Raw genomic sequence first — 15010 nt, 5'->3', positions numbered from 1 at the left:
GTACACTAAGTAGGTTATGTTATTTTTAACTTTAAAATAACTGTGGTTGCTTTCTTTGAAGTTATGGTCCATCTTCTTCTGATTCCCCACAAACGTATCTTTTCAGGGGGCTGGCAACTGCCCCACCGTGCTGAACGTGCAGCAGGATAAGACTCTACATACTCTGTCCTTGCTTAGAAGGAGCAGAGGCCAGGCATCACTGTGAGCTCTTTATGTTTTGGGCAGGGCAGGGCATGAAGAGAAGAGTGATATTCAGATGAGGGGGAGGAAAAGAAAGCGCCCAGAGGAGGATTTAGAAAACCCCAACCCCTCAAGTCACCAGGGTTCCTGAGGGTTGACCTGAGTTGCACAATGTCCAGCCTGGAAATGAAGGGGTGGAGCTCCTGAGTTAAGGATGGGGGAGGATAAGAACATAGCCATCATGGCAAGTAGCTATTGATAGCCTTATCCTCCATGAATTTACCCATTCCTGGGAAAGGAATGTTGCCTAATACTGCACGTACTGTGCCAAGACACAGCATGCCTTTTGCCTCTGGGTGGAGCCAAGTGGATGTAGTTGTGGGGGACATAGTAAAATAGCAAAAGTTCCCAAGCCAAGCAGGAAATGCCTGTCTACTTGTTCCTGACCCTGTGCCTTAAAGTGTTATTCTTTCCCCCTGGAGACCCCAAGAGAAGGCAGTGAAAACCCTACAACATTCAGCGAAAGTGTTAGGTGTAGGAAAACCTTAGCCCTTGTTATTAGACGAGGTGCTCGTTTATCTGGGCCAGTGAATGCTTTGCAGTTAAGTCTTTGGGCCTCCCTAATTGGCTGCTAGGGATGCCATGCTTCCTCCATTAATCTTACTGTGCACTTGAATTCATTCATTCATTCATTCATTCATTCATTTGTTTGTTTGTTTATTCATTCAGACTGGGTAAGAATGCCCAAGTCCTTCCTGTGGAAGATCTAAGGGCCAAGGGTCTATATACAGTGGAGCTTGGTGCAGTATATGACCTACGTGTTGGTAAATCTCAAAGCTTTCCATCTCTTCCCTGTTTGCATAGCTGAAGGAGGGGGAGAGTGCAAGTGTGCAACCAGACCATCTGTCTGTCACCTGCTTATGCTGAATCTGAGATGTTGCTTCTCTCCCTTTTCTAACCAGGAAGCTACCGTAAGTGTGACCATTGATGTGATAGGTGGAGAGCCAGGCACTATTAAAAGAGTGGAAGGAAGGCGTCGTGATAAGCATGGCCCAGAGGAAAGCTCAATTCAGGTAAGAAATCTGTCCAGACTCCATGAACTTTGCTTTCTTATCTAACTCACTTTTGAGTACAAGTGGATTAGTTTGTTTATATATTTATTGTATTTATATCCCACCTTTTTCTCCAAGGAACTCAAGGTGGTGCCTTCTTTCTCATTTAATCCCCATAACAGCTCTGTGAGGTAGGGGGGCTGAGAGGCAGTGACTGGCCCCCACAGTCACCTAGTGAGAGCTTCATGGCAAAGTGGGAGGATTTGAACCCTGGTCTCTTCCAGGTCCTAGTCCAACCACTCCACCACACTGGTTCTCAAATTTATATCACACCCTTCATCTAAAGGAGCCTCCTTTGGGGCTGATTGCATACCCTTTTTATTACCATATTTTCCCGTGTACAAGGCTAGGTTTTTTCCCTTTAAAAAAAGTCAAAAATTAGGGGGCATCTTATACACGGGGCCATCTCCCCCCATTTTCTTAAATCCGAGTCCCCAAAACTAGGGGGCGTCTTATAGATAGAAAGATACGGTAAATTCAGTCTGCATACTCAAAAGCAAAGTAAGGAGAAGTTCAGAATTCCATTTAAGCTCAACTCCACATCCAGGACCACATTCTGCCATTTTTCTGTGCTCCAATGGCACAATGCAGTCCTCCCATGTGGGATGTGTGCTTTGTGTAAGGCCTGGTACAGGAATCAGTTTGGCTGCAATTAACGGGGAGGTCAGGTGTTTTCTTTTTTCTTTTTAACCAATCCCTTTTCTGTTTTATGTTCCTTTTAAAGGTACTTGGTGATAATGGGAGCAAGGCACATCCCACAAAGTCACTGCAGCAACCAGGGCCACAACAGCCATTGGTGCCACCCACGGGTCCTCCACCATCAGTAGGTGGTTCACCTCCATCTTGTTTTTTCCTTCCTTGGATGCCAGTTATTTCTTCCCCACCACTTTGCCATCATCCAGGTAGGTGCCTGCTAGTATAGAAGGCTGTCCCAGAAAGCTAGGTAGACCCTACCATCACTGTCTGAAACCCGCTTAGCCATAGGCAGTTGATTATAGGAAATGCCTGAAAGAGCACTCACTGGTTGTCCTGTGTCCACAGTAGCAAAGTGAAAGGACGGCCACAGACAGAAGATCAGGATTCCCATCACTCCTGAATGTTAGTGGCATTTGCTGGAGTTGATGGGAGTTGATAGGTCCAGCAATAGGGCCACAGTTTCTCCACCCTTGCTCTAAACCATATTTGTAAACCTGCTTAACAAGTATTCTGTTATTGCCTAGGTATGCCACCCCCAGCTCCCGTTCCAGGTAAGTACTTCTGTTTAAGCATAAGGGTTGCAAATTCAATCTGGCCTACTCTGGAGCACTTCAAATTAAAGCCTTTGAAGAGAAATCTGGGTAGCATTTAATTGTATGAACACATGTAGCTAATCACCAGTTAGTGGCCAATCAAATATGGTCTTGTCAACATGTTGCTTGACTAAGTCTTCTGTCATCTCTGACCATTAGCCATTCTACGTCGGGCTGATAGGAGCTGGAATCAAGAACCATCTAGAGGGGACTGTCCATCTAGAGGGGTTACAGACCGTTATACATCAGAGAAGTTATAGATTTCATTGGGCACCAACCTATGAAATCTTTAACTTCTCTGATGTGTAATGGTTATGGGGTGGGGAAACACCTTAAAGAATAATGGAATAGGCAAGGCTGAGGTCTGAAAGTGTCTGTTCTAAGTTCCCGAGACAGACGTAGATGTGGTAGATGCCTGGAAGGAAAGCTACCTGGGAACTGCAGGTGGGATAGCCAACACCCCAGGTGTGCAGAATTGCACATTATGGGTAGGACATGAGTCCATTGTTGAGTCCAGTCTCTCTCCCTTCACTAATATGTAGTGAATATATGCTGATATTATCACATTGTGTATTCCCTGCTTTGCATTATTGACAGCAACTAGTTGGGGTGCTGGGAGATGAAACATGAAGTTCGGAGACAGGTGCATGCTTTATGACACATTACCATAGGATGCAGGATGGAGATGGTACCAGGGTTTTAACTGGCCTTGTGAAGTTCTAGGAAGAGCCTGCTGGATCGGGCCAGTGGCCCATCTTGTCTGGCATCCTGTTCTCACAGTGGCCAACCGGGTGCTGTAAGAAAACCACAAGCAGGATCTGAGCACAAGAGCATGCTCAAGGGACATGCTCTGTCCCCATCCTGTGGCCAAAGAAACAACATTATCTGCTTCTGAAGCAAAAACAGTGAGGAAAGAGAAGGCTTCAGAGGTAGTTGAAGGGTCTTCCTTTAGAGGCAGCAAGTGAGCTCACTAAAAGTGCTGCTCCTTCTTCATCTGAGAAATGAGGCCAGGGTGGCCTCCACTTTGGTGTGATGTTCTTTTGGGGGGCAGGAGGAACAGCTTTCCCACAGCTCTTGATTGATGGGAGAGGCTCAAGCATACTGCCCTTCAGCTCTGCCAGACATTATAGCAGCATTTGCAAGGGGGCTGAGAGCTTCCCTTCCCCTTCTCCACACATTTAAACTAGTATGACTTTGTCTACAGGTCTGTTTCCTCCACCTCATGCTTCACCACCACCCCTTTCGATTCCAACACATGGTGGGTAAGTGAGAATTAAATGGGTTTAACTTACTTACACTCTATTTGTTGCATTTATATCCTACCTTTTTTGAGCTCAAGGTGGCACACGAGGATCTTCCCTTCCTCAGTTAATCCCCACAACAACCCTGTGAGGTAGGTTAGGCTGAGAGACCAGTAATTGGCCGAGGGTCACCAACTGAGCTTCACAGCTGAGTGGGGAGTTGAACCCTGGTCTCCCAGGTCCTAGTCTGACACTCTAACCACTATGCCACACTGACATCTCTCTTAATATTGTCTCATCTGTAGGCTGCAAAAGGCTAGCAGAATTGTGGTTGTGGTTTTGCATTACTTTGTGGTTGGGAAAGAGCTCTTTGAATATGATTGTGGACATTAGCAGAAGCACCATTCAAATGTGCATCAACATATTTTTTTAACATTAGGCTGAGATTGGTCACCATTTTCTTTTGTCAGTTTATTGATCCACTGTGACTGCACTACTTGTAAATTATCATATCAGTGAGGGTTCTTGGAGATAGGGCTAGGGCTGTTTGGTGCCCCCCTTTTTTTATTTGCCTTCTCCATTCCACCTGGAAGGTTGTAATCCCAGTTTTGTAGATTACCAGATCAAGCCATAGCTGAGGGCAGTGGTGGGAGGCAAAAGCAGATGGAGAGAGGCAGCTGATCTGTAGCTTCTCTGGTGATAGATTCCAGATTGCTCAGACCATGTGAGCCAACCTGACCCGAAAGCTTTCATAGGGGCCAGCAACTATCAACTGAACTGCTCATGCCTATTCAGTGTGCCTTATCTCCTTGCAGTTTGTACCTCCAGCTACTGCTGAGCAGTGGCATTCAGACTGCCAGTTCATGAGTTGCCAAGAGCAGAACCCTTGGGATGATTTGTGGCTCTTTCCAGTGGTGTGCAAAGAATGTGGTGATGCCCTTGAAGAGGCATCTGAAACTGCAGAAAAATACAGCAGCCACAATGTTTCATGGTGAGCACTTTTCCAGCCACATTACACTAGTCTTATATCAATTGCATTGGCTTCTGGTTCTCCCACTCCACTTTCCTGGTCCCAGTTCTAGATGCTGGTTGTTACCTGTCCAGGAATATCTGAAACACAGCCTCATCTCACCATAGGTTACTGTCATCTTGTGATGTCCTGATTTGTGTCCCATCAGCAGAAAAGGTTAGTTTGGTAGGAAGGCAGATTGGGCCTTTTCTGTGACAGCTCCCCTCCCCAAAGATATGGAATTCCCTTCCACAATAAGTTAGACTGGCCTGCCCCTAACAGCTTTTAGGCAGGCATTTTTTATATTTCCTGAATTTTGCTAGTGTTTAATTATGAGATTTAAGGATTTAGTTTTTCTCTGTTTTCCTGGGTTTTAGATATTTGGATTTTATTTTGTGTATACTGGTTTCATTGGTTTTAATGTACTGCAAATGGCCGGGGGGGGGGGGAGAGAAAGGTTTTTCATGAGCAAAAATGTTTGTACAAAGAAAAGACAGGGAGCTTAGATTAAGAACTCTTACACACTCATTCCCCACATTGTCAGTTTATGGAGTTCATTTGGCAAAATGTGGAGATGGCTTTACAATGGGACTACGGTATATCTTCCCCAACCTGGTGCAACCTTCAGATGTATTAGTCTACAATTCCTATCTTCCTTCAGTCAGCATGGTAATTGCCATAGATGCTTAGAGTCCAAAACATTTGGAGGGGTTTCAGGTTGGGAAAGGCTAGGTCAGACAAATTTATGGGGAACTTTACAGATTTCAGTGGACATCAGCCATGATAATCAAATGAACGTCCATATTTACGGAGGCAGCATGTCACTTGGGGAGGAGGGAACTGCAGGAGAGGGTGATAGCATGCCTGGCTTGTAGGGTTCCCAGAGGCATCTTGGTGTTCAAAGTGGAAACCGGATGCTGGGCTAGGTGGTCTCATCCAACGGGGCACTTCAGTATTCTTGTGTCTAGCTCTCTGCATACTCAACACTCCTAGGTTGTACTAGTGGATAGACAAGAAACCAGTAGTAGCTAGGAGAGATGGCATGGTAGGACTAGGAAAGAATCAGCACCTTTGATGAAGAGGTGGCTTACAGTCAATAAGAGAGAAGCTCTTTAAGGGAGTTGGGACAATGATGCTCTGTTTTAGAACAGTTGATTTTAATTTTTCTCTTTCTGAATGGGTGACAGGGGGACTAGATATTACTAACCAGTTGTTGTTGTGTTCTCTCCCCCCTCCCTCTCTCCCTCCCTCCCTCTCTCAAAGCCAGTCTGCCAGCTACAGCAACAGCCAACCACCTCCATTTGGCTACAACTCCACAGGTGAGGCCCTTAGACATGCTGCCTGAAATCAGTTAGTGTCCTGTGCTACCCATTATGGGTTATGTGGATTTCCCAGCTCGCTTCTTGTTGGGCAACCTTAGACCATTCTATTTAATTATTGTTATATTTACCATATTGGCCTGAATATAGGCCTCACTTTCCCCCCAAATTCCAACCATGAAAAGCAAAAGTGTGGCTTATATTCGTGACTTTACGGTATGCAGCCAGGAGCGTGGGGCAAACAGCGCCAGGAGTGCGGTAAAGCCGCACCCACCCCACATGTAGCACCCCGTCCTCTCCCCCAAGGCCAGAAAGGGAGAGAGCAACGCAGCACGCCCCCCCCCCCATATGCAGCCAGGAGCAGCGAGGAATGGAGCGGCTTTTATTCAAATATTTTTTCTTTTTTTCTTTCCCCCCTCCAATTTTAAAGGTGCGGCTTATATTCAGGTGCGGCTTGTATTCGGGCCAATACGGTATTTATATCCCACATGTTTCCCTGGCAGGACTCAAGGCAGCTTACAACTAAAACAGAATCAGCTAAAAACATATATAAAAACATATATGACTGCCAACAGGTTGTCTACTCTTGGATATGAGATGCCACTAAATGCTAACCTCTGCAAACTGGCAGGTGTAGAAGAGCTGGAGTGCCACTATGCCCCATGATGTGCATTCTATGCTAGCCATGTTTGAGCTGCCCCTTCCTGTGAGACCTCCTGCATTGCAGCATTTGCCTCGTTCATTCTCCCACCAACTGCTAAAGCCTGGAGTGGGGTGTGTGTGTGTCATGAATGCTACAATATTCCTGAGATTTCTCTCCTGCATATCCCTGCCTGATCTTCCTGGCCTTAACATGTTCCCAAATTCACTTGCACATACTTGCACCTTCCCACACACCATCACAAATGTTCCCACATGCAGCCTGAAAATTACCAGCACCAGTCAGTGTAATTACCCTTTTAACATGTTGCCCATGCTTAATTTTATTTGCCAGTTACTGCTTCCAGGTATGTTTGCCAGGAACATGCCAAAGCACCTGCCATCATTGATGAAGACATAATGCTTGCTTCTCTCCTTACTTTGTAGGAAGTGGATGGCTTTAGCACAGTTCTGTATCTGCTGCTGATGAACTGCATATTAATACTGCTCTATATCTACATCTGAATAATTTGCTGAGCTCTTCCACACCACACCACACCCCCATATATTTCTAGGCAGTGGCCTTATATGCAAAGCCAAACAAGGTTTCAAACACTTGGCCTGGAGGATGTGGACCATTTGGATCCCTTCCAATCAGGATTCAGGCCTCATCATGGGACTGAAACTGCCTTGGTTGTACTGGTCGATGATCTCCAAAGGTCATTGGGACAAAGGTAAAAGCTGTTTCCTAGTTCTGCTGGATCTCTCAGTGGCTTTCGGTACCATTGACCATGGTATCCTTCTGGATCAGCTAGAGGGGTTGCACTGGCCCCATGAGGCGAAACCACCTCAGCTCCCTCAGTGACAGTTTCACCCTAGGCAGGAACTACATTAGAACTACAACTACACTACTCAGGCAAGACTTATTGACCATGCTCCTGTGAAGGACTGTGGGTTTTGCCTGCCAGGCTCACGTGAACATTTCTGGAAGAATTTATTGGCTTCATCTTTCTGACTTGGGTTTGTTTTGGTTTAGCCATTTTACCACATGGTTTTTTTCCTGTGTCATTGTCCATCCATTTTGGGGGGAGGGGAGGGGAAGGTTGGGGCAGGAGCTCTTATTGTAAACCCTATCACTGGAATTGCCCATATCTGTTAAAACAGTAAAGCAGTTTTTAAAAAGGTGGGTTCTGGGGTTTCCACATGGTTTGTGATCAACTTTCCATGTGTTTTCATTTCTTGTTACATTTCTTGAAGCAAGTTTGTGTATGATGAGGTTCCAGTAGGTAAATCTTGTGACCTACTTATGAAACTCTGAAAAGAGAACAGTGTTTGAAATTTTCTTCTTGTTAGACAAAGCCTCTTCTCTAACTCACTATTATTTCCTTTCAGCGATGATGAAAGGGATCATTACTATAGCAGAGAAGGCAGCTACAATTTTGAGCAGGACTATCACAGTAGAGATAATAGTTGGGAGTGAGAATATCATCATTGGGAGCAAAGGCACAGAGACAAAGAGGAAGCAGGCAAACACAAATCATGGTGGTAAGGCTTTTCCCAATGGTAGGTTGGAGCTTCTAGCTGGGATCAGGCCAAGGAACATTAAATTATGTAGGGGTAAACTGTGTTCCAATCTGGCCTTTCTATCTATAATTATTTAGAATGGACAAAGGCTGTAATAGGTGTAGGAGGGATGGCTGGATCTCTCTGCCACATGTGGTAGACCTGCCCAAAGGTCCTTATAGACCAAAATAATTAAAGATATTGGTTGGTTATAGAATCAATTATTGACTCTCAACCCCAGATTGGTCCTGCTGTATATTTCAGAAATGGATACTGAGGTTTTAACACCCTAAGACTTAAGCCTATTTCTCTTGGCAGTGGCTAAACTTATGATAGTAAAACATTAGAGGTCACTATCTAGGAATTTCATGTTAGAATGGACAACTATAATATCAATTTGGTTTTAACTGAATGTTTACAGACAAATTTTATACTAGGGCAAGATTTATTGACTATGCTTCTGTAAAGGAATAGGCTTTGCCTGCCAGGCTTGCATGGACGTTTCTGGAAGCCCTCCTTGGCTTCACCTTTCCTGACTTAGGTTTGTTCTGACTTGGTTCAGCCATTGGCCATCCATCTTTGGGGGAGGGTTGGGGCAGGAGCTCTTTTTGTATACCCTTCCTATCACTGGAATGCCCATACCTGCTAAAACAATGGAAGAAATTTTAAAATTGTTGGTTCTGGTGTTTTCACATGGTTTGTGATCAACTTTCCAACTGTTTACATTTCTTGAAACAACTGAGTTTATGATGAGGTTCCAGTAGGTAAATATTGTGACCTATTTATGAAACTGAAGAGAGAACAGTGTTTGAAACCTTTTTCTTGTTAGAATAAGTCTCTTCTCCAAGTGACTATTCCTCATTCTTTCCTTTCAGTGAAGATGAAAGGGATGGTTACTATAGCCAAGAATGTAGTTATGATTTTGTGTGGGGCTTTCACAGTAGAGAGCAAGAAGACCATCATCGGGACCAAAGGCACAGAGACAAAGAGGAAGCAGGCAAACACAAATCATGGTGGCAAGGGGTTTCCCATTGGTAGTTTGGAGCCTCTAGCTGGGATCAGGCCAAATAGCATTAAATTATGTAGGGTTAAACTGTGGTCCAGTCTGATTCATACTAATATATTTTTTTTCAGTCTCCGTCCTGCACTAGCTGAAGTTTCCAGGCACTAGAGGACAGCCCCATAGAGGTTGTTAACTGTAGCCTAGCCTTGGGAATACAAAGATGTGGAGCATACCTGACAGCTACTGCATCATTCAGGTGCAGCAATGGTTGTGAGAGCCCCACAGCTGTGATAAAATTGACTTGGGTATGTGTGTGTTGCATTCCCATCAGTTTCCCCCTTGAGGTAGAAATTCACTGATCAGTGTTATGCCAGTCTCTTATTGATTGATCCTCCTGAAATACCATGTGTTTTGGGTTCCTACTGGAACATTTCCCCAGCATGTGGAAAAGACCTCTTGATGTTAGAGCTCTAAGACCAGTTTTTTCTGTAAAAGGATGGCTGTAGTCCAGAGCTGATGCATAACATTGCTTTGCATCCAATCACCTGCCTCTCCATTTTTAAACTACTTTTTCACTATAATATTCTCTCTTGCATTGAGATGTTGGCAGTACAATATTAGAAAATCTGACAGATAAGTTTAGAGTTTTGCTTAAAAGCCACCAAGGATTCTGTTGTATTTCTATGATAAGGAGCAAAGCATTAATTCTTCTTGTATTTATGTCCAATCCTAGTAAGCAGCATGAGAGCAAAGAATGTGAAAGCCACAAGCATCACAAGCACAAGAAGAACAAGCACAAGAAGAAAGAAGTCATGAGGAAGGTGTACTGGAGAGAAATGGACAGGATTCATGAAGGAGCAAATCTGTGATCCAAAAAGAATAGTGACACTTTTACAGCCAGATTGTCTGTAGCGACTTTCTTCCCCTGAGACATTAAACGGCTGAAATGATTAGCAACCAAACATGCGCACAAGCTTCCTCTTTGTGAAAGAAGACCACATTCACAGATTTTTGGAGAGAGAAAACTGGCAGCAAAAAAAGGCAGTTATTTACCTACATTTGATATCCCATGGCTTCTTATGGGAGATAGCTTACGTGCAAACTAATGCATTTAGAATATAGGACAATACTTGGCAAATCATTGACTTCTTTTATTTTTTAGAACAGTAACAGCCACATGAAGCTTTGTCCAAAAAAGGAAAGTATTATGACAAAATTATCACAATAAGCTAGCTGACAGCTAGCTTAGAGTCTGACTTCTAAAAGCTAGAAGCTAGTTGTAGGGATGCTGCATGCTAGGAGAGCCAATATGATCAGAATAACACATCATCAAAACAGCTTCAATAACTTCAGAATAATTTATAAATGCATCAAAATAATAACAGTTGTTAACAATGTACCATAATCTCTTTGGTGCAAAACAATGTAGATTTACTGGTGATTGTTAAAGGCACCTTGAAATAAGACAACATAGTGAAATAGTGCTGCTGAGGCAGCACATACCCTTCATTTGGAAAAAGCATACAATTTCCTCTCTACTGTCATTGCAAGAGGCAAATATTACTCCTGGCTTCTGCCTTGGGTCTTGTGGATTCTGTAATCACCCCTTGCAAGGAGATGTAAATGGCGATTCCTTTTAATACCACATTTACATGAAGGCATTAACACTCAGTATTGATGCTGTGACTTGCAGGAACACCTCACCCACATGAAAATTGCATGCCCCGTTATATCAATGTCCCCTCACACATGGCAATAACAGCTTGCAACACCCAAATGAGGCAGTGAAGACATTTAAATCAGAGATGGCAATTTGAATCATTCCTCGGGTCCTTTTGGATTCTTTAAACATGTAGATTTGATGGACTGCTCCTCCTGAAAGTTGACCACTGAACTTGTATTTCAAACATAGCTGTTACTCTGATTTCAACCTGCATTTTATACAAGTTACATATACTAGTGCAGTGGTACTTTGGGTTACAGACGCTTCAGGTTACAGACTCCACTAATCCAGAAATAGTACCTTGGGTTATGAACTTTGCTTCGGGATGAGAACAGAAATCACGCGGCGGTGACGTGGCAGCAGTGGGAGGCCCCTTTATCTAAAGTGGTACCTCAGGTTAAGAACAGTTTCAGGTTAAGAACAGACCTCCGGAACAAATTAAGTTCTTAACCCGAGGTACCACTGTATACAGAAATGCTGGACCAAAAGTTATTTTAAGCATTACACTTGCCCTATAGAATGCAGGTAAAGCAAGCAGTTTTCACAGGGGCAGAGACTCACATTAAGCAAACCACAATCTTAGAACAACAAAGGAGCACCCCACACTGCCATCCTTATGGAAGTTTCCTCAAACTTACTGTTTGTAGTCTACAATCAAGCTAGTAGAATCATGGAAATGAGCCTACACTTGGAGACCAGCTTGGAACTGTGGTTGCCCAGGGAAGAAGAGTATATCTTTACTAAGTTTGAAATCAACAGTCCTGTCAACATTAGGGGTTCCATTCCCACCCACCCACCCCGCAAGGTGTACTTGGTAACTGCGTAGCTGAATTTTACCTGCAGATGCCACACTTCTGTATCAACTGTCTGGCCCAGCAATTTCTACATGCCATCCAACTATTGACAGCAGGCCTCTGGCAAAAAAAGGGAATGTTATACCTAATTGCAGGGAAGGGCCACGGCTTAGTGCTAGAGCATCTGCCTTGCAGGCAAAAGTCTCCAAGTTCAATCCCCAGCACTTCATGTTTGGGAGCGACTCCTCCCTGAAACCCTGGAGAACTGCTGCCAGTCAGTGTAGACAATAATAAGCCAGATGGACCAATGTTCTGACTTGGTAGAATGCTGCTTCCAATGTCCCTTCCTACTTGGATCTTAAACACTAAAACATTGAAGCAGGAGAGCCCCAATACTGAGAGAAGTAATGCCATTTAAAAAATCACATTGTGGGGTGGGAAAAGGACAATAGCAGAATGGATAGGCGTTGATGGGGTTTCCACCCCAAGCTACACAAAATTGCCATAACAGCTATTTGTCTCCCTTCCACAAGGACACAACTAGATAGTACAGTGGCAAGATCCCTTACAAAGTTGGGAGTAGGGGATGCAGAGGAGACAATTTAAAACGCAGCATTTCTGGATGGATATGCATGCTTTCCAGCAACCATACATTTCCCTCCATATTATTATTATTTTTAAGCCATTTTTGCCCTGCTAGTTATGTGACCGGAAGTATAAGCATGGCCATAATTTTTTGAAGAAGTATGTTGTAAGAAGGGGTGTTGGGGTTGAAATTTACACATACAGTATTTTACAGTTCTGCAGCAGGCCTAATTCTGCACATGGGTCTGCTGCCATTACATTTATTTTGGTTCTATGATATGTTCACTGAAAGTCCTGTCAGAGTTCTCTTACATTCAGTCTTTGCACACAGTCTCTGTTCTTGGTACAGGGGCCATCCATTCAACTTTCTTCAAGTTGCAGAATTTTCCCATCACTGGCTTTAGATGCCAATCCCCAACTCTTTCAGAGAAACAGTGGGAATGAGATGCAACTTGCCACCCAGCTCCTGAATTGCAACAAGCAGCGGTAACACAAATAAATGTTGAGAGATCTCTACTTGCTAATGCATCAACAGGAACATTATTCCATTGGTCCTTCAGTTCATTTTCATCAGCAATAAAGATCCTGTCTTCAAGCAGAAGAAGGCTGGTGCAGTAGGCATCACACTAGTGCATCATGTCCTCACACAAAAAACACAAATGCTCAGAGACAAGCTTTACATTGCAAATGGTCTCAAGTTCAACAAGGCACAGAAGAGCAGAAAAAAGGAGGAAAAACATCTTGTGAGTCTTACCCAAAAGATGGCATTCACATATCCTTTCTACCAAGCATGAAAAGGAGACGATAGTTTTAGTAAGGCAGACCTTAATAATGACTTGCAGGATTTATTTATCAACATCTTTAAAGCTACCAAAGTTAAAAGGTAAAGGGACCCCTGACCATTAGGTCCAGTCGTGACCGACTCTGGGGTTGTGGCGCTTATCTCGCTTTATTGGCCGAGGGAGCCGGCGTACAGCTTCCGGGTCATGTGGCTAGCATGACTAAGCCGCTTCTGGCGAACCAGAGCAGTGCACGGAAATGCCCTTTACCTTCCCACCGGAGCGGTACCTATTTATCTACTTGCACTTTGATGTGCTTTCAAAATGCTAGGTTGGCAGGAGCAGGGACCGAGCAACGGGAGCTCACCCCGTCGCGGGGATTCCAACCCGCCGACCTTCTGATCAGCAAGTCTTAGGCTCTGTGGTTTAACCTGCAGTGCCACCTGCGACATTAGCTGAATTTACCAGGAGCCATAAGTAATCATGAAAACCTTTTTTACAGGTTTCTCTTGTACTCATATATATATATTATTTTTATTTCATAAAATTTATATACCCCTTGATTGTAAAAACAAACTCCAAAGCAGTTTATCGGGGGATTAAAATGTGAGTTGAGGAGAAACAGGCTGTAGTTTAGATTTCATATGTTCAACATCCAATAGTTACATAACAAAAACATTAACTGATCACTGAAGCATGGCTTCTGTCTGCCAGGAAGCTGGGTAAAAAAATAAAATAAAAAATAAAATAAAATAAGCAGTTTGCCTTTGGCATAGGAATAGGATTCCAGGTGACAGTCTTGAGAAAAGCCATCTTAAATCAGTTCACTGTTTCTTTGGTTGGTTCATCACTCAAAGCCTTGAAATCTGGTACCAAAGTAGTCCCAAAATTATACTGAGTTTATGTCTTAAACAAGGCTTCCAGGCCAGGACACCACAGTAAGAGTTACTTTATTCCGTTGTTCCTTCAGCATGGGAATCAATTCAGCATTGCTCATTCCCATGGCAGACACTCCATTTACAGCCACAATTTCATCTCCACATCTAGTCAAAGAAAAAGGCAAAAGTACTGTTAGTAATGCTCTTGATATATGTCCCTATTGGTACAGCAGCAATTGGTCTGCACTGATTGTGTTAAAACATCAAGTACATTGCTTAGCAAAAAATGACAGACTTGCTAGTTAACCTTTTTAAATAATTAGAAATGCTCATGAGCCCAAAGAACTTGCCCATTGTGAGATAGTTGTCCCACTGCATAATTCAGAAATCTGTCCATACCTCTAAGCAGCCTTCATTACAGTAATTAGGGAGAAATTAGATAATTCAACACAGTACAGGAGCACAACAGAGTTACCAAACCTCAGAGAGATTTATTTCTCTGGCTTTGTATACTTCTGCTAAAAATGGGTAATTTCTCTGTTTCTGCAACAGGTGTTATGGGATAAAATGCCCTCACCAGTCACTCTTATGAAAAACCCATCTCACTCTGAGTAACCGGGGCAGTACAGTGGTACCTCGCAAGATGAATGCCTCGCAAGACGGAAGGGTTTTTTGTTTTTTTCAGCTGCTTCGCAAGACGATTTTCCCTATGGGCTTGCTTCGCAAGACGAAAACGTCTTGCAAGTTTGTTTCCTTTTTCTTAACACCGTTAATACAGTTGCGACTTGACTTCGAGGAGCAACTCATAGCATGCGGTGTGGTAGCCTTTTTTGAGGTTTTTGAAGACTTTGGTGATTTTTGAAGCTTTTCCAAAACTTTTCCGACACTGCGCTTTG

At 43.6% G+C, this 15010-nt stretch overlaps 2 protein-coding genes across 37 annotated transcripts in view; one reads left to right on the top strand and one right to left on the bottom strand.

The window, feature by feature from the left end:
• Positions 1 to 10317, top strand: part of LOC114589107 (uncharacterized) — a 28190-nt gene extending 17873 nt beyond the window's left edge. For 15 of the 35 annotated variants that reach the window (XR_013391401.1, XR_013391406.1, XR_013391403.1 and 12 more), the window contains 10 exons: positions 107 to 201; positions 910 to 1004; positions 1143 to 1253; positions 2017 to 2115; positions 2513 to 2539; positions 3786 to 3839; positions 4638 to 4813; positions 6095 to 6150; positions 8182 to 9660; positions 10089 to 10177. Coding sequence is in view for 5 of the 35 variants with exons in the window: in XM_077922646.1 (XP_077778772.1) it covers positions 990 to 1004; positions 1143 to 1253; positions 2017 to 2115; positions 2513 to 2539; positions 3786 to 3839; positions 4638 to 4813; positions 6095 to 6150; positions 8182 to 8450 (807 nt within the window). In the remaining 30 variants the exon portion in view is untranslated. The other 20 variants (XR_013391416.1, XR_013391415.1, XR_013391414.1 and 17 more) reach the window with 18 other exon arrangements.
• A 168-nt stretch (positions 10318 to 10485) lies between these two features.
• The window catches only part of LOC114589150 (ligand of Numb protein X 2-like), a 46236-nt gene continuing 41711 nt past the window's right edge, over positions 10486 to 15010 (bottom strand). Inside the window, exons 10-11 of one of the 2 annotated variants that reach the window (XR_013391393.1) lie at positions 11549 to 14279; positions 10486 to 11469 (exon numbers count right to left, since the gene is read on the bottom strand). Coding sequence is in view for 1 of the 2 variants with exons in the window: in XM_028715283.2 (XP_028571116.1) it covers positions 14144 to 14279 (136 nt within the window). In the remaining variant the exon portion in view is untranslated. Of the gene's footprint in view, positions 14280 to 15010 lie in introns of both variants that reach the window. The other variant, XM_028715283.2, reaches the window with a different exon arrangement.

Source organism: Podarcis muralis, chromosome Z (genome assembly GCF_964188315.1).
Source record: "Podarcis muralis chromosome Z, rPodMur119.hap1.1, whole genome shotgun sequence".
Classification (NCBI taxonomy): Eukaryota; Metazoa; Chordata; class Lepidosauria; order Squamata; family Lacertidae; genus Podarcis; species Podarcis muralis.
The sequence above is the reverse complement of the archived record's forward strand: the minus strand, read 5'-3'. Positions and strand labels throughout refer to the sequence as shown.